This window comes from Saccostrea cucullata, unplaced genomic scaffold (assembly GCF_032062105.1).
Source record: "Saccostrea cucullata isolate Sc308-1 unplaced genomic scaffold, CSIRO_AGI_Scuc_v1 ctg594, whole genome shotgun sequence".
Classification (NCBI taxonomy): domain Eukaryota; kingdom Metazoa; phylum Mollusca; class Bivalvia; order Ostreida; family Ostreidae; genus Saccostrea; species Saccostrea cuccullata.
The window spans coordinates 186,755-213,246 of NW_026926577.1; the positions used below are offsets into that span (position 1 = coordinate 186,755).

General features: G+C 33.2%; 2 protein-coding genes across 2 annotated transcripts in view; one reads left to right on the forward strand and one right to left on the reverse strand.

The window, feature by feature from the left end:
- Positions 1-26,492, reverse strand: part of LOC134272116 (uncharacterized) — a 41,677-nt gene that overhangs the window by 14,718 nt on the left and 467 nt on the right. Inside the window, 16 exon segments of the mRNA XM_062754354.1 lie at positions 9,349-9,590; positions 10,346-10,549; positions 11,449-11,592; positions 12,004-12,078; positions 13,165-13,386; positions 13,543-13,611; positions 13,880-14,005; positions 18,530-18,604; positions 18,852-18,896; positions 19,239-19,304; positions 19,936-19,995; positions 21,261-21,383; positions 24,057-24,188; positions 24,322-24,440; positions 25,542-25,728; positions 26,048-26,154. Of these exon segments, the coding sequence (XP_062610338.1) occupies positions 9,349-9,590; positions 10,346-10,549; positions 11,449-11,592; positions 12,004-12,078; positions 13,165-13,386; positions 13,543-13,611; positions 13,880-14,005; positions 18,530-18,604; positions 18,852-18,896; positions 19,239-19,304; positions 19,936-19,995; positions 21,261-21,383; positions 24,057-24,188; positions 24,322-24,440; positions 25,542-25,728; positions 26,048-26,154 (1,996 nt within the window).
- Positions 1,269-6,533, forward strand: LOC134272121 (uncharacterized). The gene is made up of 3 exons (XM_062754362.1): positions 1,269-1,988; positions 2,889-3,776; positions 5,761-6,533. The coding sequence occupies exons 2-3, from the start codon at positions 3,511-3,513 to the stop codon at positions 6,404-6,406; spliced, it is 912 nt and encodes a 303-aa protein (XP_062610346.1). The 5' UTR covers positions 1,269-1,988; positions 2,889-3,510; the 3' UTR covers positions 6,407-6,533.

A 26,492-nucleotide genomic window follows, 5' to 3' on the forward strand; every position in this document is an offset into this window, starting at 1 on the left:
CCTTCTGATAACTTTTTTCCTCTCCCTGATAAACCTTCCAAATACAACAGACTGAGAACCCGACATCTTACTTTTCTCCGCTACTTATAATAGACATTGTTCATTCCTTTTTACAACATTCCGAGGGTATCAAGGCCAGGAATATTTTCACATTGCCAAGATCTTTGTGGCAATAAATACTATTTCTATTCTCTTACAAACTACCTTAACATTATGGCAGTCTATCTTCCCTCTACTATCTGATAAGTATTGAAGTCTCCATAGATTACTTCAATCTGTTTGATTAATTCTCTGGAAATCTGGGCATTTCTACAGACTATATGATACCTCCAAGACTAATATACAAGTATTTCATTAGGAATACTTTATCAAGTTGGGTTAACATACTGTGGGCTCATTATTTTTCATGAAAATCAGAAGCAAGTCATTTCCATTTGTCCAGAAAAGGTTGAAGACACAGAAGTTGTATTGATATTGCATGTAATCTGCTGTTGCATTATACATTAATTGACATCTTGTATTTAGCAAGCCAATTCGATTAGAGTTTTATTCCACAATTAGATCCAACCAACCTGCTGTCCATTAACCTTAGGTCCAATATGGAAACCATTAGTTGCCCTCTCAGAAATTAAATGGACAATACCCCCTGAACTTTAACAAAAAGTTTCACACCATAAGTCACAAGCCATTACCAAGAAACAATACCCAGATCCTTACAGACCAACACATTAAAGATATAGGAACATTACAGCCCAATAAAACTACGGAAGCTAGTTCCTGATGGCCTTGTGGCGATGTCCAATCTTATATTGATCAGGAGATTAACACTGAATAGTCTGTCTATATTTCTTAGATCAGTGTCTATCACATTAAATCTACATGTGTTTTTCATAAAAAATCAGCCTTCATGATCAGGAAAAAATTCATGACAAATGTTTCACACCTTGACCGCTAATGATAAAGTATTGATGAATGTGATCAAGTAATTATTTTAATGCGGCACAAAAAAAGTTCCTTGTATCAATATCTGTCGGTAGTCAATGTTTACAGAGTCAATCTTATAAATAGCACACCTTAATGAAGGCAAACAGAGTTCTAAATAAAGTGCTGACGATATAAGGCCTTGTTATGATAATACGTAAATTTGTCGTGAACAGCTCTGCCAGCTGCTTCCAGTGAAGATTTTTTGTAACTGAGGTTATATCTCTGGTTGTATCTCTTCATAAGCCGTGTCAGATCACACCGTTTTATCAGACTCCTCACAGCTGAGGTAAGGTTTTGGTAGATCCGTCAGACAGTGGGCAGTTTCTATCAGTGAAGCTGACACATGCCCCTGGTCACTGGTAATAATGGTTACCTGTTTGTTATAAATCATTGCAGAAGTACCTATCTCCAGCAGCAGATAGCGGCCTCCTCAGCAGGAAGTCTGCGGAGGTTCACAGCTTATCAGTAGCAAAAAACACCAAGACCTGTTGTGATTTATTGTAAAATGAATTTTAATTGAATTTCAATCAGGACTTTAAAAAATCAAACTTTAATTTTCAGAAAAAGGCCTGTCAACTATGTGTGGGAAATCTGTCCTGACCAGTGAATTTAATTGAAAACATTAGCTTGGACCATTCTTTGAGTGTGAACCACTGGAGATTAATTCTTCATCTGCTACAATAGTGTTATGTCATAGTGGTCATTTCTGCTGACCAAAGGATCACAAGCCATAAGCTTCCGTGTTAGGTTCCCTGTGGACTGAGTATAGGGGACCAATAGCCAGTGGTGACAAAGTTGCGACTGGTGTTCACACCTCAGGAGGAAACGAGCTACCCCTGCTGGTAAGAGTGGGCGAGTTGTGAAAGTCACGACAACTAATCCAGCACAAATACATCCATCTCCAAAAATCATTACTACACATGGAAAAGTGATCAAACACAGTGTACCTGTACTAGCTGCTATATACTGAGTATCAACTTTAAAGGCCAGCTGCATTAACTCAAGTAAGTGGGTTTTCATTTTTGGAGGGGTCAGCATTTAATAGTTATGAAAATGATTGAGAATATATGACCTAGCTGTCCTCAATTTATGAGGAAATTAAGTAATACAAATTATCAGTGTCATTCAGGTAACATTTTTTTATGGAAAAAATTGTTAGATAACCCAAGACTCTGACTTTTTATTGGTATATGGTCAATTGACATAAGTAGGTGGGTTGTGGATTTTGATGAAGTTAACATTTAGAAAGTAAGAAAATGGTTACAAAAAAAATCACCTGTCCTAAATTTATGAGGAAATTATGTAATAGAAATAAAAAACATTTTCTACATATAAAAATTGTTGGATGACCCAGTTGTAAAGCTCAAAATTTTAAAAAATCAGACTAAAACTGAAAACTCAAGATTCAGTCTTTTTACAAGTAAGAGGGTCAATTAAGTGATGCTTGAGTGAATAGATAATTAGCAAACAATGACAATGACCACTTGACCATAACTGAATAATAACCAGATTGGATGGATTAATTTTCTGCAGTGATAATGAATAGGTCACCAATTAACCTGGATTTTTTTTACCCAGAGAAGTAAAATATGTCAGGTGTATATGCCATTTGTTCCCCAGAGATTTATTAATGTCACTTAATGATTTTATATAAAAGTCTCCTAAGCAAGATAATTCAAGCACCTGGCATAGGTTGTATGGACTGATTTAGTATGCCTAAAGTTCTGGGCCTGTAGAATATAAAGCATATGTAAGCATGTATTTGTAACTTATTCTGACTTTGTATATTATCTAAGATAATCTTATAAAATTTATGATTATTATTAATGATTGGTTATGATAAACTGTTGTATCATTAATCTAATCAATATCTATTTTTTGTAACATGACTGTTAATATTTCAGTAAGACTCAGTATTGGCCCAGGCGTAGTGGGAGTTCTAAGCAGTCGTAAACGACATGCACAGGAAACTGGCCAATGACAAAACACATCATCGGGAGGCAGTGGTCACGGTTCAGTGAGCTCCTAAACACCCCACCAAACAATCGCAACTGTCGATATTAATCAGTGGACATAATCAGAGCTAGCACCCCCAGCAAAACTATTGTAATCCTAGGAATTTACTCCGCAAGGTTAAATTGACTGCAAGAGGCAAACAATTGGGCACCGGAGCTCCTCAAGTTCACAATTTATCAAACTTTTCTCACAAGCTCATCTAACCCTTGTGATCAGAAGATTTTTGCATTCAATATGATCTTTTATGCAAGTCATTGACAAAAATATAATAAATTGTGCTACTGGAAAAAATTCTCAGAGCTGAATCGAGCCAGCACAGAGGAGGGTGTAAAGACATCAAACGGCGGCACTGATTGTTTGTAAACAAAAGGCGATTCGTAACAATCGGAACTAATAGACAAAAAATAATAATGGAAACATTACACAATATATAATTTAACAATGCACCAGTATATTTGAAGATTATAATAATTATTATTGAGCTAGGAGTTCAAAAACAGTGTGTTAGCTATGAAGCTGCAAGGACCTCCGATTATAGTGCTTTACGGATTTTTAACGGTGAGTGTGGCATCAAATATGGAGGAAAAAATAACAATGGATTACAGAGACATTGGAAAGTTGGAAAAGACACAACAAATTCCTTCAAATTGTGAAGAGGATTTCGCTTCTCAGATCCTGCATTGCATTGAGCCATTTTCTCGTAAAGTCAAACAATACACTCACATCAAACCAGAGAACCCATTTGTTTACCAAATTTTCGTCAAGCATGCTTGCAGGTAAGAATTTTTTTTTTTTTTGTAATTTTAATGAAACTGGCAAATTTCCTTCTTTGTCAACTCTTTCTATTCCTTTCAAATTTTTTTCAATTAAGAGCAGTCCTATTAAAAAAAATTCAATACTGATCAAAATAAATAAATAAGAAAATCTGTAAATTGATGCATAAAAAATCCTATTTTAAGTACAATTTTTCAATGATAAGAAATGGTATAAAGAAAAATACCCGAATATTTAATTCATATGAAGTTGCAGATATTGTACTTAATTTTTAATGGTAATTTTACTTACATTGATTTTCTTTAAAATTCAAATTAATATAATAAAAAAAAAATGAAAGGGCAGGTTAAATATCTTGAATATCATTCCACAAAGTCTTTCAGTTGTGTAAAATAATGGATTTACTGCATGATCAATTAGTTTCATAATATCTTTTTCAGAATATCTCCATTTTTCTTTCTCTCTTTTTTAGGGGTTGTAGCTTGTAAAATTGAAACCATTAGCAGCTGTGCAATGAAGTGTGTAAATGTTTATGGTTGATTACACTTATGTCTTTCTGTTAATGAGTGCGGGTTAAGACTGTACGATCTTCATTATCCCTGAGTAATTATTACAGTGTGCTGAGCTACATTCAGGAGAAATATTAAGGGTGTCTGAAATTCAGCATGTCCGTCTCATCAAATATTCAAAATATAATATTAAAAAAAAAAGCTACAACAGCTGCATAATGCATCTCGGGAAAACAAAGGTTACATAGAAAATCAATTTACCAGCCCCTGACACTTAAAAAACCACTTACGCTCCTCAAAACCCTCATTTGAATAACAAGCATTCAAAATTAAAACTCTTATCTGCAGAAAAGCTAGCATCTTTCAAGAATCGAACTCAATTTTGCCTAAGTATGACACATCATTAAAATTTCATGCCCTAAGTTGCAATTATTTTTGATGGGTAGATTTTAATTGAAAAATGTGTTGATTCTGAACAAGATAATCTGTCCACATCACACAGAAACCTGATCTTCAAAAATTTTCACTTTCATTTTTTTTTTTGAGAAAATATGATAGCATATAAAAGACTAAAGAAACACATAGAACACAAAAGAAATGGAAATTGCAATAGGAGACTTTTATGCAAAATTCTTTTGAATAGATTCCAAAGAATTTTTGACAAAATAATTTTTCTCTACGTTGGCTAAATGTTAACAAATTTAGATCATGCCATCTTCATGCAACCAATATACATAGACGATAAATTAAAAAAAAATGAAAAATGCCTAGTTCAGTCAATTAGATTAATATATTGATGTTGCATATGAACCTGTCCACTAATAAAGAAAACTGAAACTTAGAACTTGAGGCTGATTGAAACTTGATCAGTAGACCTTATTGATGAGGGAGAGATAGAGAGTTCTGCTATCATTAGTTTAAGAATAGCAGCTGATTTCATATTGACCCATGATGGTAACTGAGTCACATGTAATTAGATGCATTCATAACATCCCTGCCTCCGCCTCACTCAAAACAATCACAGCAAGCTAATAGCAGCTAATTTCCCCTCTTTCGGAAGACTAACATGAAGAAATTGACAACCTTTGAATTCCAAAATTATTGGTCACACAAATGAAACAAGAATGTAGCACTAGAAATAGAAAAGCAAACTATTGTAAAGCTATTTTAGTTTTGTGTTCTTTTGATATCGAGGGGGGAAAATTGAGCTGTTAATACTTTGCTACGATTTTGGCGCGTGCGATGTCGTCATTAAACATTCCTACCCACTGATGTCTTCATCACATTCTCTTCTAAATCTAGGAATTTTTTTTTCATTAATTATAGACTATCATCTTTATCTTCAAGTACTTCCTGTTTAGGTGCAACTATATTTAATTCATGCAATTTGCTGCACCCATAAGAGATAAAGAATTTTAAATTTCAAGATAATGAAATGGGTTTACATTTCCTTCAACCTTTTTTTCTTTTATTTTAGGAAATACAAGAAGATGCTGTTGTGCGTTCACACATATCTGACCAACTGTCCAACACAGTCAAGTTACAGCACTGTTCAGAAAAGTTTGGACCAGGCCTGGGTTCCTATGGTTAATCAGATGTGTAAAATAAACACTAACTCCTCCAAAGACATTGCATCAAATGTGGACCAAACACAGGGCAAAAATAAAGCTAGTGTCTCAACAGAACAGTCCCCCCTTTACCAAATACAGAACGATTTCCCAGTAAGGGAGGGGGCATCATCCCCTCATTCAGGGGAATTCCAGGGAAGTATTAGTGTTATCACATTCTTGGATAGAATAGTCTTGCCAAAAATAGATATGGACTCTCCAGTACCTGTTATTTTAAATTCCAAAGACCAAATAACAAAAGGACAAATTTCCAGTAAAGTGTCTGGTAAAAGAATTTCCAAAGACTATCATGACTTAGTGAGAGGGAGAAATCTACTTCATTGGATGTATATTGTGATTGGGAATAATGACTCTCAAAATAAACTCCAGTATTACACAGATTCAAACAGGGATAACCAAGGGGAAGTAACTCTGTCACAGAAATCCTCAGCCAGTCATGTGATACTCAGTGTGCTGTGTGTTTGGCTGGTACTCCTTGTGGTACCGTTTCTCTGATTATCTCCCTTAGCACTTCCAGGTCATCAGATTGGTTTCCTGTGTTACAGACAATAGAACATGGCAATATGTGCAATAGGTTATAACACGTGTTGTTCTCTGTCTGACTGATAGAGATCAGCGGTAACAGACAGTGAATGGGATCTGTTGGGGGGTAAAAAACCGTGTTACCGTACACACAGTTGACTCTTCATCAAGCTCCATATATCATCATAAAAATGGCTCATTTCTCCCATATTTTTTCTTCGGACCTGTCTGTGATGAATTAATGATACTCCTCTTGCATCTTTTGTTTTTTTGTCCCTCCTGTGGTTTTATTGTGCAGGGTATTGGAGGAAAAAAGTATTATATTTATAAAAAAATATTGTACATAGTGTTGTATATACGTAAATGTAAAGATAAAATAAAAAAAATCATGTTCCATTCACTTGATGTTTTTACTTCTTTCAACTTATCAAGGCCAAGATCGATATCAAGTTTTTAGAAACAAATGGTGTCAGAGTTTTATCCATTTCTCAAATTATGCAGGTAACCTATAATATTTTCTCCATTTATTTTTTGGCTACATATTGGAAGAACTATCCAATGATAGAGAGAGCTGAACTAAGACATTTCCAATATATGATCAAATGAGTCATATATCAGAATGCATTTGTATATTTGTTTTGGGTTATATACAACCACCACCATCATAACAGAATCGGTCTGTACATGTATCTTTACTCTGTCCCTCTTGCCAAACATAAAGTGTGAGAAATCACTGAGATTCTCAAAAAACCTCAAAGATCAGCCGTGTGTTATTGAACATACTAATGAAGACTCGAGCTTTACAGCTCCAACAGAAATTGATGGGGAGGAAAGAGACAACATTACATGGCAAACAATCAAATCAATCAGAATGGCTAGACTCGCAAGACCTGGCATGTTTTAAAATCATCAAAAGGGATCAAATCCCACACAGTAACGGTGTAGGAGGATCCAATGCTTGTAAGCTCTTCACCTCATACCCAAACTATGTGCGAAACTTTTCATACAATGTAACTAAAATTCTCAATGCTAAGTTAAGTACATGTATACTATTACAATCCTGAAATTCTCCAGAAATGATGCAAAATCAACATCACTTTTTAATTATGATGTGAAAGATGTTTTGAAATTACAAGCAAACTTTCCATAATCCACTCATAACTCATTGAGATTTTTTCTCCCTGACGTACAAAGAATCATATACAAATGACTTAACTATGGATATGCTCTAGAATACGTATCCATTTCAAATATATAACTCTTCATCTTTCAGATGAAAAATATTAATTAGAATTCTAAATAGATGGAAAAGTCAAAGTTTAACCTACATGACCTATGGTAACAATCCTTCAAACTATGCAAAAAAAAAAAAAAGTGATATTATGATAATTTTCCTGGAATACTAGAGATCTGTATAAATTTCAGTAGATAGAAAGTTTGAATCATCATTAAATATTGGAAAGACATCAAAAGAACCTATAGACAAAACAGGTGTTAATTCTATTCCTCTCAATAAAAGAGATTTTTTTTTAAAATGCAAAAGTATGTTCAGCCAGGAAAGATGAGAGGTATTTATGATTAGATTGTTCCTAAGCACATTTTTTAAAGTGGCGGAATTTTCTTACGTCCAAGAAATGAGGAAATGACACGCCCCTTTTCTGTCATTCCTCAGTCTGCGATACAGACAGGCGACTGGCAGCTTTCTGCTGAGGGTCTCAACAACTGCCGCAGTTGGCAACCAACTGCTCTCCCTGCCACTCATTATGTCAGACAGATACGCTATGCAGGCGATTTTTTTTCGGGGATGGAAATGCATTCAGACAATACATCAAAGATTGCCACTTTCCCCCCATTCATTGTTTCTGCTGAATAAACACTCCACACGAACCAGGAATCCAATTCATAGATTTTTTATGGAATATGGAGCAAATTAACAATTTTTATAGAATCTGAACTCATTTTTTTGCAGATCCATAAAGGATTTAAAATCTTTCCTGCTGATATTATCTTACACACATGTTAATAATACCAAATATTTTTTTGTATTGACGTTATATTACTGCATTGAAAGGGAGACAACTCCTATATACTTGTTAGGTTATGTCATGGAGTACTACGTCTCAGGAAATGTAAGAATGTATGTAGCATTCTCTGCATTTCTTTTGTATCTTTCTGACACTTCAACATCTGGATCTCTTGATTCTTAATCCGAATTTATCAACTGTGTAAAGCATACTACTTATCACCTTTATGAAGATTCTTTTTCCAAATCAAACTTATCATCTTAAGCAACAATTGCTTTTCAATGCACTGGCAGTATAAATAGAAAGGAAAATTCTTGATTACCAAACAGTAATAATATACAGTATTTTGTGATAGGAGAATTAATGTGCCCTAGTGTTGCTTACTCTTCTGAATCTTTACAACTATTCAACAGAAATAAATCATCTGAATTTTACTGAAGCTCAAGTAACACAAGGTGTCTTATTAAAACATGAGTGGAACTTTGGTTCAGATTCCAAGACTTGTTAAGTATACTGTAGAAGCACAAATTTTCGTGGGAATAAAATTTCGTTGATTTGTCTTCAAAAAAAGCTTCGTGGGCATTAAATTTTGTTGTTTTAAAAGACAATATATAGTCAAATATATATAATAATTGTATAATTTATCCCCAAGAATATTTGTGCTTTTACAGTATATAATATATAGTTAGTTTTTGAATGGAGCAAATAGCAGAATGTTCCATTCATTTATCACTCCTCATACATCAACATTCAACACTAAATGAATGTCATGCTATTTCTTATTAATTTCAAGAATTTTAAGATTTACGAAGGAAAAAAAGGACCTTTAATCTTTAACCCCTATAAAACCTTTGTGTATGGCCGCCATGTTAGTTATGAGTATATTTAGACTTACCCTGGCCTCAATGATGTCAGGAATAGCCGGTAAGAAGTCCTCCACAATACATTTATAAAGGTCACGCTCACATTTGACCTTGCTATCCTTCAGCGACTCCGCTAACCCTTCCCAGTCATCCATATCCACACAGATCAGGTGCCAGCGAACATTTGGATTCAGTGGTCTCTTTGGGTAGGGCTGGCGTTCTTTTTTCTCAGTGACCTCCATCTTTGGAGTCATTTTATCAGTCCCTTCACTGTAAAAAAAAAGGTTTCTCTTCTTAAGTTCGGTTTATATTAAAAGATACGTTAAGTAGTCAGAGTATGCAGTAGATTATGCTCATACTCAAGTCCATGTGACCTTAAATAAAAATACTGTAAATCACTTTTTATTCGCGAGAACTTTATTTTCGCGTAATTACGCAAGACGATATGCTTGCGAAAATTTAATTCTCGCGTATGATTGAATTCCTTAAGATTATATAGAGCAACGACCACAATTCGTGAAAATTTTGTCTCGCTAATAAAGAGTCAATGACTATCTCGCGAAAATAAAGTGTCGCGAAAATTAAGTGATCTACAGTATTTGTTTGTTGTATTATTTTGTGTGTCCTCAACAAAGAATTTTTAATTAATACCTCACACATTCGAATTTCTTGAGAGAGAGTGAAGGAAAGAGAGATGATGTTCATTGATAGCCCCGCCTCTTATTAACAATTATTAGATAAACTAAAAACTATGCTGGGTGGACGTTGTTTTCAGGAAGGTGACGCTAAATCATGACACTAAGGCATTGTTTATGTATAAATTATCTACCTAATATAGTCCTGTATTTGTACATCATGCTATTATTAATAAAACTTATAAACATTTTGAACTCAATTTATTTACAACTTGGTAGAGAAATTGCAAAAAGACTAAATATAGGGCATTACATCCACTCATTTTTTTACTCTTTACGTTTACAGCATTTTACAACAAAACAGTATAAAGACCACACATCTTTCCATACCTGACGTGACTGTTGCTGTCAGCCGTGGCTCGAGCTCGCAGTTTCCTTGGAATCTCCTTTATATCTTCACCATCCAGAGTTGTCTCCTCCTTGATATCCTCCATGAACTCTGACCTAGTGTCATCCTTATCTTCATCTTGTTCATCTGCCTCCTCCTCCTCTCCATTTTCCTTTTCAATCTCTGTGCTTTCTGGTTCATTTTCCCTGAAAGAATACAATTGGCCATTTCTTAAGTTTTCACACACGTTTATACAAAGTACATTAATAGAATTCTTAAAGCTCTTAGCAGAACTGATAAACTACCGTATATACTCGCCTATAAGTCGGTATTTTGGGAGTTAAATTTTGGTTCAAAACTCTATGTCCGAACTTATAAGCGAGTCATAAATATACAAGTTTTTCTGGACAGTGAAAAGTAGCACTTTATATATGTTTCCGACGATTAGTGAAGAACAATGTCCATATATGTATAACCATTTATGCATTCAAATATTATACATAAAGTACAGGTATTAACTAAATTAAATAGTGTTATTTTTATCTTAACTCTGCATTTCGAGCTTATATGTTTAATGATCCAAAATTAAATATTGGCGTTATTTCAAAAAAATATTAATGGAAACCAAGTAAAACCATCAAAGCATTGATTTAAAATGTCAAAAGGTTTTGGCAAAGAGTTTTACCGACTTATAAGCGGGTCAATAACAAATCCCTCCAAATTAACCTTAAAATATACAACCGACTTACAGGCGAGTATATACGGTAGAAAATTTTTCCATAATTTGCAAACACTTCATCCTCTTTTTCCATATTTCTCCTCAGAGAACATGGAAATAGTAAAATTCTTACTGTATACAGGATAATTTCCACCCCCATTTCATTTTCGCCTCTTTCATCCTTGACACAAGTGAGTGGGCAAATTTTTAATGGGCAAATTTAAAGAACACAATAAAAATTCTTTAACAGAACTCTGACTGGGCAAAATTAAAGCAGGGTAAAATTGATAGCAAGTGTAGAAGGGCGAAAATAACAAGGGACAAAAATAAGCCTGTATGCAGTATTAATATTTAAAATTAAAAATTATTATGCATTTGGCCTCTTACCCATTTTCTTGAGGAATACTCTTCTCCTTCTTTTCTATCTCCTCTTTGCCCTCTGATTTCTCTTCAGCAGCAGGATCTTCAGTGTCTTCCTTGATTTCCAGTTTATCTTGACTATTTTCTTCTTTACTGCATTTGTTTTCATTGCTGCAATATATTATAGTCTTTTTAAAAGTTTGAATATAACCCATACATGTCCCTCAGTAAAATAATCTTAGTAAAATCACCTAGCTTATGTTGAAGAAACAGATAAGATTTCTTTATATCTCTGACTGAAAATACTTAACAATTACTTATGGATTCAATGAATTTAGTGCATTTTTTCCATGGAGAAACCTGTTAATTTTAAAAATTGAATATATCATGCTATTTTGCAATTGTTTTCTTAAATATCTTGATGTGACAAGATACTTTTTCTTCACCATACACAACTTTACAGACAGACATAGTAATTACAAATCTCCTTTCCCTTTTCCTGACACTCAGTTGAGAGGTTTTTTTTTTTTTAAATATTTCACCTGAAAACAAAACAATATATTTTGACATGTTTAACTGTACCTGTCATCTCCGTTCTGTAAATCAGCTGACAGACTGTTTGCTGTTTCAGGATCCTTTTCAAGTGTCTTAAGTGCCCTAAAAATTAAACAAAACTTAAGACCCTCAACAAATTGATATAGCAAATCACACAATTTTTCAACAAAAATATATAGCAAAATTTATCAATTATCATCAGATTTTTGCAAAAACCTATATAAAAACTTTAGCTAGCAGTAAAAAGCTGAAACCTTTTTTTTCAGTTTACCCTTACATGTTAACTCTACCGATTTAGACGGGAGTCTACCGCTTTTTCACTCAATCTCCCGCCTACCGATTTAATTCAGAAATCTACCGCTTTTCTACAATAGTTGCGTCTAAAGTATTTTTGGTTCAACACAGGGTATCCATTTTAGAAAGCCATTCTGCATAAAAATCTCTCGTTAGAAAAATCGCATGATTTGACTCGGAAGCATACAAATGCTTATTTAGTACCGATGTGTACATAGATTTCAAGCATGAATTTGACAACGACAACAGCACAAGATTACCAGTGATTACATTGGTTACGATAAATTTAGTCAACATCACTGCCATGAAAAAGGAGATAACGCTTTTAAAAATTGGATGAAAACGTTTAACATCATCTATAAAAGCACAGGAGCTCACAATTTTATCAATAAAGTCAATAGAAATCACTTGATTGACAAAGCCATGTGGCAAATAAACAAATTATTTCTTTGCAAATAAGAATAATTTATTCAAAATAGTTGTTTATATAACAAAAATAGGAACTTGTTTTATTATTTATTTCATTTAAACCATGTTATCATTTGTTTTGTTTAACAACTGAATGAACATTCAGAATTATTGCTTCTAGGCTATATCATCAAAAATCACTCTTCAAAATACTAAGTTAAACAGCCAATCCAAGCAAAATGATGAGCATGAAAAATATTTGAATTTGTACAATTTATGTCAAACTAAAGGTGTTTCTGTCTTCTTTGCAGTTGATATTTAAGATTAATTACTGTAGGTTTCTTTTAAGGCTATGATATACATACATGTATATTACATGAAAAATATTGAAAATCCAAGCGTAAAATAACGCGCGCGCAATGCTACCGCTTTTGAGGTCTCAATCTCCCTATTTTTCATCACAATAGGTTAACATGTATGGTTTACCTGTCTGAAGTGTCCTCATCCTGAACCATGGGCTCCTCAGTTTGTGGTGTGCTGTCTTCACCCTGGGCCATGTCCTCTGCCTGGACCATGCTGTCCTCTGCTTGCGCCATGCTGTCCTCAGAAGGAGCTACACTAGCCTCAGTCTGAGCCATGCTGTCCTCAGAGTTACAGCGAGAGGAAAGTCGGGATGATGATTTCAATGGAGTGGACGCATTGTTGTTGCTAAATCAAATGGAAATGAAATAAAATTGAAATGTTTTAAAATTAATACATGTATAAAATTTTGATAAGTCCTTTTTGAAAAAAAAAATGTACAAACATTTTGAGTAAGTTAATTCTCTTGAGTGGGTGTATACAAGTAGAAAAGTTCTACCCTACCTGTTTTTCTTACGAGGTCTTCCCCTTTGTACTATTGGTGGCATTTCAGGAGTACCTTCCCTTGAAACCCTGCATAAAAAATTAAAGTGTCATGTTTTTGTTCTTAAAAACATCTTTAATTGAAAGAATATTAAAAAATATCTTAAATTGATACTAGAACACTGATATAAGAGAGTATACATGCATGCCCTTTAATAGGTCCTATATAATTTCATAACTTCAAATTTATCCAATAATTTGTTACATTTGTTTCCATTCCTTGTAAAATAATTCTATTGTTCATGGCTACTTTTAAAAAATACTGATTATTGTCATTCAATTTTGTGTAATAAATTACAATGTCTGTTTCCTTCCACTTCGAGATCGAGGTGTGTTAGTGTCATTCATGCTTGACAAAGAATTCCTCCTTGAGGATCTTGGGGTAATGCTATCACCCTCATTTTCCTCCTCAATTCCTGAATCACTGCAGAGAAACCATTTGTCATTTTTTAAACCACAGATTCGTCAAAACAAAGAAACATTTGCAAAAAGATGTCTGCAACTCTTTGAAATCTTTGGAAATCTATTGGCATATGTAATATATAAAAAAATTACATAAATTGAACAAAAGATTGATATAATGCCCTAAACATTATTAATTTTAATACAAAAATGTGTAGTTGTGGAGTGTGAATCTATTATTTATGTCTCTGGTCAAATCCAACCCATCTCACTATAAACATTATAAATTTGCAAAAATCAGTGAATGAGATATCTACAACAAGAGGCCCAAGGGCCTTGAATTGCTCTTCTGATAAATTGTACAATCTATCACTTCTATTAGAAGCCTCCAACTCTATTAGAATCATAAGACCCAAAATGCATCAACTTACAAAGTTTGATAATATTTAGCCAGTTAAGACTGAAGATATTATAATATAATTATAAAATACCATAAGTAGGTCACAGTGACCTACCTTTTGATTGAAATTTTCTGAGGACTCAAGATACATTAATTGACAAAGACTGATGATTCTAATTAAATAAGTACCTGAGATATTCAAAAGTAGGTCACCATGACCTACTTTTTGGTCAACATTCTCTGAAAACCCAAGATGCATCATCTGACAAAGTTTGACGATTCTAAGCCAATTAGTACCAGAGATATTTAAATATAGCCATCAAATGTCAAAAGTAGGTCACCGTGATCTACTTTTCGGTCGACGTTATTCAAAAACCCATAATGCCTAAATTGACAAAATTTGATGATTCTAAGCCAATAAGTACCTGAGATATTCAAAACTAGAACTGTCCAATAGGGACAAATACCCCCTGCTGGGTTTTTCCGAGAAGGTGCCAATTCACAAATACTTTATGGATCTAGAGGTGTTCACAATTTACTTACAAAAATTTGCAGTGAAATATAATTGCCCATTATGTTTTTTAATGAATAAAACAAAGGTACAACCAAATGAAACATTAATACTAATACATTGTAATTCCATTGTAACATTTTTTTTATTTCTGCATTAAAAAAATATATTGCAATTATGTGTCATGACACTCTGCTAACTGATTGTTGAAAAAAAATCATATTATACAAAATCAAATCAATCTTGATAACTTAATATCAAATTCATTTTGAAAATAAATAGATGGTCATCCAGTAATGAAGTGCTTTGACAGACAATAAATTACAATTAAGATAGTAAGAGAAGAGAGATCTTTAATTCTTGTGCCAAATTCCCAGGAGATTTAGATAAAACAATTGATAAGCTCATGAGCCCAAAATGAACAAGTCAATTAAAATAAAAAATAAAACCTGTAAAATGCAGAAAAATGAACAAATAAAGTTGAAAATTCCAGGTGCACACCTTCATATGGTGAATAATAAGTGTACAAATTTTCAGATAAATCCTTGCAATAGTTTCTGAGAAACGGTCTGCACAAAACCACAAAATAAAAATGAAAAAACACCTGTAAAATTCAAAATAATCATCCAATCAAGATGAAAATAGAGGTGCACACCTTCATATGGTGAATAATATGTGTACAAATTTTCAGACAAATCCTTTCAATAGTCTCTGAGTAATGGTCTGGACAAAATCTCGTCTACAGACAGACGGACGGACAGACGGACATGGTGATTCCAATATACCCCCCCCTAAACTTCGTTTGGGGGGTATAATTAGGTCACCGTGACCTACTTCTTGTTGGACATTCAATGAAATCCTAAGATGCCTCAACTGACAAAGTTTGATAATTCTGAGCCAATAAGTACCAGATATAATTAAATATAGCCATGAAATGTCAAAAGGGTCACAGTGACCTACTTTTTGGTCGACTCTCTCCGAAAACCCAAGATGCATCAACTGACAAAGTTTGATGATTCTAAGCTTATACGTACCTGAGATATTCAAAAGTAGGTCACGGTGACCTAATTTTTGGTCGACATTCTCCGAAAACCCAAAATGCCTCAGCTGACACAGTTTGATGATTCTTAGCCAATAAGTGCCTGAGATACTTAAATATAGCCATAAAATGTCAAAAGTAGGTCACTGTGACCTACTTTTTGGTCGAAGTTCTCCGAAAACCCAAGATGCATCAACTGACAAAGTTTGATGATTTTAGGTCAATAGATTTTTCCAGAGATACTAAATTATAGTCACAAAATGTCAAATGTAGGTCACCATGACCTACTTTTTGGTCGTCATTCTCCGAAAACTCAAGATGCATCAACTCACAAAGTTTGATGATTCTAAGCCAATAAGTACCGGAGATACTTAAAGCCATAAAATGTCAAAAGTAGGTCACTGTGACCTACTTTTAGGTCGTCACTCTCCGAAAACCAAATATGCATGGACTCACAAAGTTTGATGATTCTAAGCCAATAAATACCTAAGATACTTAAATATAGCCATAAAATGTCGAAAGTAGGTCATCGTGACCTACATTTTGGTTGACATTTTTCAAAGACCGAAGATGCATGACCAAGTTTGATGATCGTAGGTCTGAAGGTAATCAAAATATGCGTTTTAAACAATTAGAAAACAAAGGTCTGCAAAGTTCAAGAAGTAGGTCACAGTGACCTACTTTTTCATAAAAATGTTTTAACGTCCCAAGATGCATCAACTTACAAGATTTGATGATTCTAAACCTCCCAGTGTCTGAAATAATGGGATTTAATGTTTTTAAAAGGATAAGTCATAAAGTTCAAAAAGTAGGTCACGGTGACCTACTTTTAAGTTGACATTGTTCAAGGACCCAAGATGCATCAACTGACAAAGTTTGATGATCATAGGCCTTAAAGTGTCCAAAACATGCCTTCAAATCAATCTGAAAACAAATCCCCGCAAAATTTAACCAGAAGTCTCTGTCGAGACTGTAGCTCTACTGGTTTGTACTTATCAAAAACCATTGCACTATTTTATATATCTTGGTGTAGTCTACTTGTGTGCCAAGTTATATTGAAATCGGACCAAAACTGTAGAAGGAGTAGCGTTTTAAAGGAATTTCACAGAAAATTCTTTTTTTAGTAACCATGGCAACACCGTTCATTGAAATCAAAAACCAATGCACTATTCTATGTATCTTAGTATAGTCTACTTTTGTGACAAGTTATATTGAAATCAGACCAAAATTGAGGAAGGAGTAGCGTTTTAAAGGAATTTCACAGAAAATTCTATTTTTAGTAACCATGGCAACACCGTTCATCTAAATTAAAAACCGATGCACTATTCTATGTATCTTAGTGTATTCTACTTGTGTGCCAAGTAATATTGAAATCAGACCAAAACTGTAGAAGGAGTAGTGTTTTAAAGGAATTTCACAGAGAATTCTATTTTTAGTAACCATGGCAACACCGTTCACCAAAATCAAAAACCGATGCACTATTCTATGTATCTTAGTGTAGTCTACTTGTGTGCCAAGTTATAATGAAATCAGACCAAAATTGTAGAAGGAGTAGCGTTTTAAAGGATTTTCACAGAAAATTCTATTTTTAGTAACCATGGCAACACCATTCATCGAAATCAAAAACCGATGCACTATTCTATGTATCTTAGTGTAGTCTACTTGTGTGCCAAGTTATATTGAAATCAGACCAAAATTGTAGAAGGAGTAGCATTTTAAAGGAATTTCACAGAAAATTCTATTTTTAGTAACCATGGCAACACCGTTCATCGATATCAAAAACCGATGCACTATTCTATGTATCTTAGTGTAGTCTACTTGTGTGCCAAGTAATATTGAAATCAGACTAAAATTGTAGGAGGAGTAGCGTTTTTAAAAATTGTTTACAGACAGACGGACAGACAGACAGACAGACGGACGGACGCCGGACGCATTCCTATCGCATAAGCTCTTTTGGTCTCTGACCAGTAGAGCTAAAAAGTAGGTCACCGTGACCTACTTTTGAGTTAACATGATGTGAAGTCATAAGATGCATCAACATACAAGATTTGATGATCCTAGTCTTTATAGTAAGCAAAATATAAGCGTTTTTATTAATTGTAAATTTAGGCTAACTTTGAAGTGACCTTGAGACCACGCCCTTTGCCCCAGGGTAATTCCCCGTGCAAATTTTAATCTTCGACATATCCTGATCCTTGTATGTAAGTTTAGTGAAAATCTGCCTGGTGGTTATGGAGAAGAAGATTTTTTAGCAACCAGTACTTTTGGGTTTGTTTTCCTGATTATCTCCCCTTGTTTAAGGGTCTCAACCCTTATTTTAGGACAAATGGTAGCCCTTGGGCCAAGGATACCCTGTGACAAATTTGGTACTGATTGGCCAAGGGGTTCTTGAGTTATGGCCCATATTCTAAAAAGTTTACGCACACCGCACAAATGGCCATAGTATTAGCTCTTTGAGCCTTTGGCTCAGAAGAGCTAAAAAGATTACTTTCTATTGATAAACAGCTTTACAAATTTGCATCTTTTGCACCTCCTTTTATACTTTTGATAGAGTCTGAAACATTTACAGTTTTACACTGCCTCATACACCAGTTACCTGTTGGCCTCTTTTTCTACTGCGGCAGCAGATCTGCGTGTGCTCCTCCTACCAGAATTGGTGGGCGTGGTTAATCTAAAAATATAAATGTAAATCTGATTATCATTCAAATTGCAGTTCATTGAAAATTACATCTAAGAGCATGTTCTGAACACTTTAAGTTCACATGTTATTTGTTCTTTAGTAAGAGTATGTACAAAGACTCTCTTTTTTCCCCACTATTTTTTAAATTATTTTCCCCCATAAATAGGATATTGGCAAACATTTAAACAAATCTCACTTCAGTCCTTGGCACAGGTGAAGTATAAACTTAAAATCAAACCTGTTCTTGATATTCTTTTTTGGAGCTGGGCTTGGTTCACTGTCGCTGTGTAGAAAAATGAAATACATTGTTAGTAGTGAGACCTACATATTTACACAAATTTTAAGTGATCACTAGTATTGAAAATCATTAATTTTCTCAAACACATGAATTTACAATGTGCCAGTGAAGAATGACAATCTTATTATAAGTGCCATTTGCTATGTCTGATTAGTTCTCTTGTATTTTGAGTAGAATGAAAATCACTTTACTACAAGTGTCAATCCATAATGCCTTCTCTTTAAGTGGTATATGGGGGATATTTATTTCGAAGTCAAACAACAGGTCAAAATTCCTTAAATCAATCAAATATACAGAATAATTGAAAAAAACAGCAGATTTTCTAACCTGTACATTGGTCCTTTTTTCGTAATAATTCTTCCTCTGCTACTTCTCCGCACTGGAGTTTCCTCACTAAAAATACAGCAATATTTAAGAAGAAATTACACCAATGCAGGCAAATGCAATAAATTTTTTTTAAAAAGTCTAGTTCCAACAAATATTTAGGTCTTTTTTCCCCCAAAAAATTACAGAGCAAGTTTAAAATTCCAAAAATATTTTGATGCCTATTTTCAGATATCTCTATTTTCAGGTTATAGTATTTTATAATTCAGTTATAATTCCTCAGTTTCTTATTTTTTTTTCATTTAAAATTCATAAAACTGGACAGGGCAATATACTGTAAACCAACTTTTATTTGCGTGCGAAAACTATCTGTGAGTTTCGTGATATACTTTAACTCACAAGTTTTGCGACGTACTTAAACTCGCAAATATTTATCGCCACGAGCCAAGTATTTTGCTTTATATTTGTAGAAAATGTTTCCTCAGTCACATAAAATAATCTGTGCAAATCGATTTCAAACTGATAAATTGCGAATAAAAGATGACATGAAGTTGGTTTACAGTGCCAGAAAGGGTCCATTTGGTCTAACTAATATCAGATTATCTATCATCCTCATAAACATAAACTTACTCATCTTAATTTTGTTTACTGACAACAATGCAATGCATGTAATAAATAATCAAATTTAAAAAGATTGTACCTGTCTTTTAATTCTGCCACTCTTCCTTTCTGCCTGCCAGGTGTTTTGTTTTCATCATTTCTACAAATTCGGGATTAAAGCTTGTACCACAATTTTTATTTCTTACAATTTATAATACATGTTATTTACAGTTACAGACGGTTCCTTCTACCTATTCCAACTTTTTAAAAATCAGGTAGAAAAAGGTAAGATTTTATGTGGGAATAGGTGGAATTTTTGTGTAAACAAATAATCAACTATGAAATCATATAATTACTGTTCAAACAATGATTAATGAACACCTGTTGGAATAGAGGACAGGTATTGTTTGCTAAAATATTAACTTATAAATCAGGACCTTTACTTACTAATATTTGAAAGAAAAAATGGATTTTTAATTGAAATTATATTTTTTCTCCTTTTATCTTTTCATTCTTAAATCCACCTATTTCAATGCTTTTTTGGATAAATCTATTTATTTTATGTTCTTAAATCAAGATATTAAATTTCTTTTTCTTGTAAGACACACAAACAAACAGGAATCACCATTTCTGTTTAATACGCGGGTAGAAAATTACACGGATTTCTTAAACTCTCACTATTAGCCTTTTATGCATTTTAAATACGAGGGGACAAATTTCGGCAGAAAATTTGTGACCGCGTACATAGCGTAAATAAATACCACGCGGAAAAAAGTACTTCTACAGTATTTAAAAAAAATCCCATATTAATCATATTTTCTCATAGATGTATTCATTATTTTCTGTCCTAAAATGTACAAAATACAGGTAAATCTTAAGAGCTGATGTAATATTAGTCTAATTCGTGTAAAAGCAAATTAATTATCTAAACATCTATTGTTATTTGCAAGTGGGAATAGGTGGAATTGAGATTTTCAAAAAGTGGGAATAGACAGAAGACACCACCAACACCTTACATATATTCTCCTGAGTACTGTACATACTCTACAAGTCATAAGTCTTTATTGATTAAAATTGGCTCTAGCGGTTTTTGAGAAGAAGACAAAAATGTGAAAAATTAACAATTAGACAGAAAAATGGATGTCTGATGATGGGTGATCAAACAGGAAATTTAAAAAAAATTATATTCTAATGAAAATATTGAACCACCCTTTCATGCATATATTCAGATTCTGTCTTATATTCATGCTTAAATTACCCACACCCTCATCCCATCCCTAGAGAAAGTGGAAAATATGAAGATGTTTCATTGTGATTCATTCATCCTTAAAAACCCAAGCTTAAAAATTTACCATATAGTGTATAATTGTGTACCCCCCCTTCCCCCCCCCCCCAAAAAAAATCTAAAGATTCCTTTGTTCTTACTTTGTTTTCTTCCTGCCCCTGGGTGTGGATCTAGTGGACAGCTGGGACAAACTGACATCATCCTCTGAGGCTGAATCTGACCCCTCTGTATCCTCTTCTTCCTCTTCTTCATTCTCCTCACTACTACAAAACACCATGCAGTTTTACTATCAATTAAGCCTCTAGTACAAAACATGATACAATTACACCAACAAATAAGCCTGTACTACTAAAATGACAGTTTACAGAAGATTGTGTTAAAATTGAAATCCATGAAATAATGTTCACAGGGGTAATTTAATAAGTATGTAAAATTGAAATTAACAAGAGGCCCATGGGCCTTATAGGTCACCTGAGTATCATGCAACAACTTTCCAACAATTGAAATTGATTCATGTTTTAAACCAGAGGCCATGAAATTCACAATTTTGAAAGAGGCACCGCTTATCATAATCATACACTCAGCATGCTTACTTTGGTTACTTAATACCCAGAGGTATCTCAGAGTAACAAAGAGAAAATGCATTTTCCACCTTATAGTTGTGCACCCCATGCCACAGGAAGAAGACCTTGGGGCCACATCTTTCAAAATTTTGAAATTGTTAAATTTTATTTTCATATTGTTAATGAATACCAAAGTGCAGATTTCAAAGCATTAAATTATGTATCCCCCCCCCCCAAGTACCTCTGTCCCTGGGGCCAGGAAATTAACCATTTTTGGACGGACACACAGCTTTCTACATAAATATATACTAAGATCATTGGCATAATACCCAGGAACCAAGTAAAAGATTTTGAAAGGATTCATGCATTTTCAATATTTAAATATTAGAGCCCCACCCTAACACTCCCTGAGCAGGGGCCCTGAAATTCACAAATCTCAATGAGGCATCCTTCCTCCTCATAACTTTAAAAAGTACATTGGTTTAATACCCAGGTGCAGAAAAGAAGATTTTTAAAGAATTTATGCATTTTCACTATATAATCTGCCTGCCAGGGGTGTTTCAGAATTTTGGAATAGGCAGCCTTATTTAACAAAACTATGTACTTGGTTAGTTCATTGAATACTCAGGAGCAGAGAAGAAGATTTTCAAAGAAATAATTCATTTTTTACTATATAATCTATATAGCCCCGCCTAGCACTAGAACCCCTGACCCTAGGGCCATGAAATTCAAAATTTTGAATGAGGCAGTCATTTTCAACATCTACTACGCACTTGGTTAGTTTATTTAATGACCATGAACAGAGAAGAAAAATTTCAAAGAATTTATGCATTTTCACTATATAATCTATATAACCCCTCCCCAGCACTAGAACCCATGACCCTGGGGCCATTAGATTCAAAATTTTAGAAAAGACAGCCTTATTCAACATAACTATGCACTTGGTTAGTTTATTTAATGCCCATAAACAGAAAAGTAAGTTTCAAAAAATGCATTTTCAAAAATATATACAGCACCTAATAAAGACAGAAATATATTGTTCAATAATCATGAATTGGTAATGGTGCAAAAAAATCAGGATAATTTAAAAAAAATTTATATTCTTATCATGTTTAAAATATTATACATATATACATCTCTAAGAGATTTCATGCATATATTCAATTATAACAAATAATACATTATATAATTCTAAACTGGCTGTGTTAGAATTAAGGAAATGCCACACCCTCGAAAATTTACTATTCTTTAGACTATAAAATTCTAAGTGAGAGAAAGTGCAAATATATAATAAAAATTGAAATGAATTTTTTTTCATTGTAGTTTTCTATATTACACAATCCTTAAAAAAATAAAACACAAATTTGTTTTAAAAATTTACCATATAGTGTATAATTGTGTACCCCCCCCTCCCCCCCAAAAAATAACAATCTAAAGATTCCTTTGTTCTTACTTTGTTTTCTTCCTGCCCCTGGGTGTGGACCTGTTGGACAGCTGGGACAAACTGACATCATCTTCTGAGGCTGAATCTGACCCCTCTGTATCCTCCTCTTCGTCTTCATTCTCCTCACTACTACAAAATATGATAAAGAACAACTGATATACAAACAAATATATATAACATGATAGTTATACTATCAAATAAGCCTCTACTTCAAAACATGATACAATAGTCTAGTCAATCTACAGAAAAAATAGCTCAAACGGAAACTAATTGCAACAGAAAGTTTCACTGCATTTTTAGAAACTTATAAGTCTTCTAAACATTATATAAAAAGTTTAGAGCATTTATATATGGGGAAAGTGTTTTTTTACGGTGATAAAAATGCCCATTTTTGACAAAGACTTACAACTCGTATATACCAGAAAAATCTTATACATGGAATATATATGTTCTATTAACCATACAAATGTAAATCCTTTTAAAAATTTATTGAAAATGCAAAGCTGTATATAGACCATTTTACCTATGCATGTATTTATAAACTTTCCGATGAAAATATTAATTTTCTTCACAAAACACTTACTCCAACAAATAAGCCTGTACTACTAAAATGACAGTTTACAGGCTAATGGGTCACTTGTGGGAAGATTTGAATTTTTTCTCCAGAATTCCTTTGAAATCCATGAAATAATGTTCACAGGGGTAATTTAATAAGTATGTAAAATTGAAATTAAAAATTCAACTGAAGGCTTTTTCTGTGAATTAGTAGGCAAAAATGTATATTTTTAACAACAGGAAAATGAAAAGAACAAAATCTCATTTCTCATATACATTCTTGTCTTCATGATAAATAATAAACAACAAACTGAGAGCCATTAAGAATAAACATAACAGATATCGCTAATCAGGAATATCATGTAAACTATTACCTTTCCTCCTCTTTAATAACTTTCTTTACTTTTCGTCCTCTGGAAGTTTTCACAGTTTCCTCTTTTTTAGTTTGTTTTTTCTTCTTTTTATTTTCTCCCTTGGTTTTCTTCTCTTTTTTCTTACTTTTTTGTCTACATGACATGGCAAAATAATTTCAATTCAAACATTTCAACTAAATATTTAAATAACCTAAGGAACCCAAAGTAACTAATTCCTTCAGAACTTATAAATCTATGATAACACATTAGTAATATTTTCACTCACTTAATCTCTTCTGGCTCTGGGTCTTCTTTGTAGAGGCGACTTCCGTAGAAGTACCAGTATTTCGCTCCAACAGCATCTTTTCCAAGAGGTTCTATTCTCATATTATCGCCATCAAATCCCTGTATACAAGACTTATTTAAATATTGATACATGTATTTATAAATATGGATATTTATGCCTGTTTGTGCAAATTACACGAAAAAGGGAGAACAGGATAAAGTTTGGTTAAACTGAATAAATTTGTTCAAAGTACACTGAAAGATAATTATGAGAAAATTTTCTTCAAACTATGTGGCGGGTGCATATCATTTCCGCTACATTTTTGAAATTTTCATTACCGCTACATAGTCATTATCGCTACAAAAAACGTTACATTACTGCTACATTGCCTTTTTCATTAGCCATCAACTTATGCGATTAACAGATTGATTTAAAGTACAACATATATAAGTATAAGTCGATCCTTTCCTGTTTCCCTGCACACCACGGGGAGGTGGAAGTAGGACTTTGAGAGGGATGTTTTTCATTTATTTAATCTTTGTTTGTCAATGAAATTTATTCTATTTCACAAAACACTTTTAAATTCAAAAATTAAATCAAGCACTGATCATAGATAAAACTCACAATCTTCACATTCTCCTGTTTAGAATTCAAATTGTACTTTACTACATATTGAGTGAATTGTGTTGATTGGTTCTAATATTCTGTACCATACCTGGCTATTTCAATATGTAGCGGTAACGAGTTGTTTTTGGCTGATTCAAGATGTAGCGGTAATGTAACTGTTTTTCGGCCAAAAAAAGTCTCTAGCGGTAATGATACAAAATCATGGCCAAAATTTGAAAAAATGTAGCGGTAATGAGTTGAAAGTTTTGGCGATGTAGCAGTTATGTTGAATTAAATTTTCTTCAAATGATTTAATTGGCATAATTTACCTTCCTAAAAACAATTCTTTTCCAAATGTTAATCATAATGTGTAGTATCTTTATAAACATGGTAAAACAGATTTAGAATGAAAATGTTCTTTCAACTACCTCATTGACAACTGTTATGACAACTGTACCTGTTTTTCAATTTCAGTATAAAATTTGGGCACAAAGTAATTCCAAACTTATTATAAACTATTTCACCCAAGTCTCTCTCTAGGTTGGACTTTGGTGCATGTCACTTACAAAATCATGGCTAATACTAAAGACCTGAATAAAAATAAATAAATTAACCTTCAGTTGATCCAAAATATCAGCTGCATCCAGTCTATAATCACACAGACATTGTAGTATCTCTACTTTAGTCCTCAGGGGAAGATCTTTGAATTCTGCATTAGCAAGGGGGTTTTCCTCCCTTTTTTCTAGCATTTCCCAGTTGTATTTCAACGTGTCTTTGAGGAAAACCTCACAATTATATGTTCTATAAGAAATAATCATGACAATCAGTTAAAACTTGATATTTTTCAAACATTTTAAATCTTCACAGCCATAAAGCCATTCAATCAAAATAAATAATTATTGAAAGTATCCTTATTTATCACTTTTAACATGTTTAAGATGCAATTTTATGGAGACGTAAAAGTTATATTTATTCAGTAGGGTTGATTTCAAAATGAAAATCAATGAGTAAACCCTGAATTTGAATAAAGTGAGCAAATGTATTTTAAGATTCGTAAAATGTGGTAAGAAAAAAAACCCAATAGATATCTGTGTTAAAACTAAATCAAAATAATACTGACTCAATGTCATCTCTGCCATAGTATCCCCTCAAGATTTTACACATTAAATCTGTCAAAAAGAAGACATTTTCCTCCTTTGACGAGTCTACCAGAGCTTCCTCCAAGTCCTAAGGTACAAAAAAGAACTTAGCTGATATCTAGTATAACAGATGGCTTAATTATCTAAAATAGGACTTAAATGATTATCTAATGATAGCCTCTACATTTGTAAACAAAACCATGCGACTTTCACTTTCTAGTTTCTGTTTAACTATCTGAAACAAAAAATCTTGCATGGGAGATAACTCTAAGAGAAAATCCATAGAAAGTTTTATTTTTTGAATTATTACTCTGACAAAATAAACAAATATGATTAGCTCTACCTGTTTTACTAAACAAGAAATTTGTAAAGAATAGAATTTTAAAAATTATACGAATCACAAAGTGAAAGTAAATGATGTAAAAA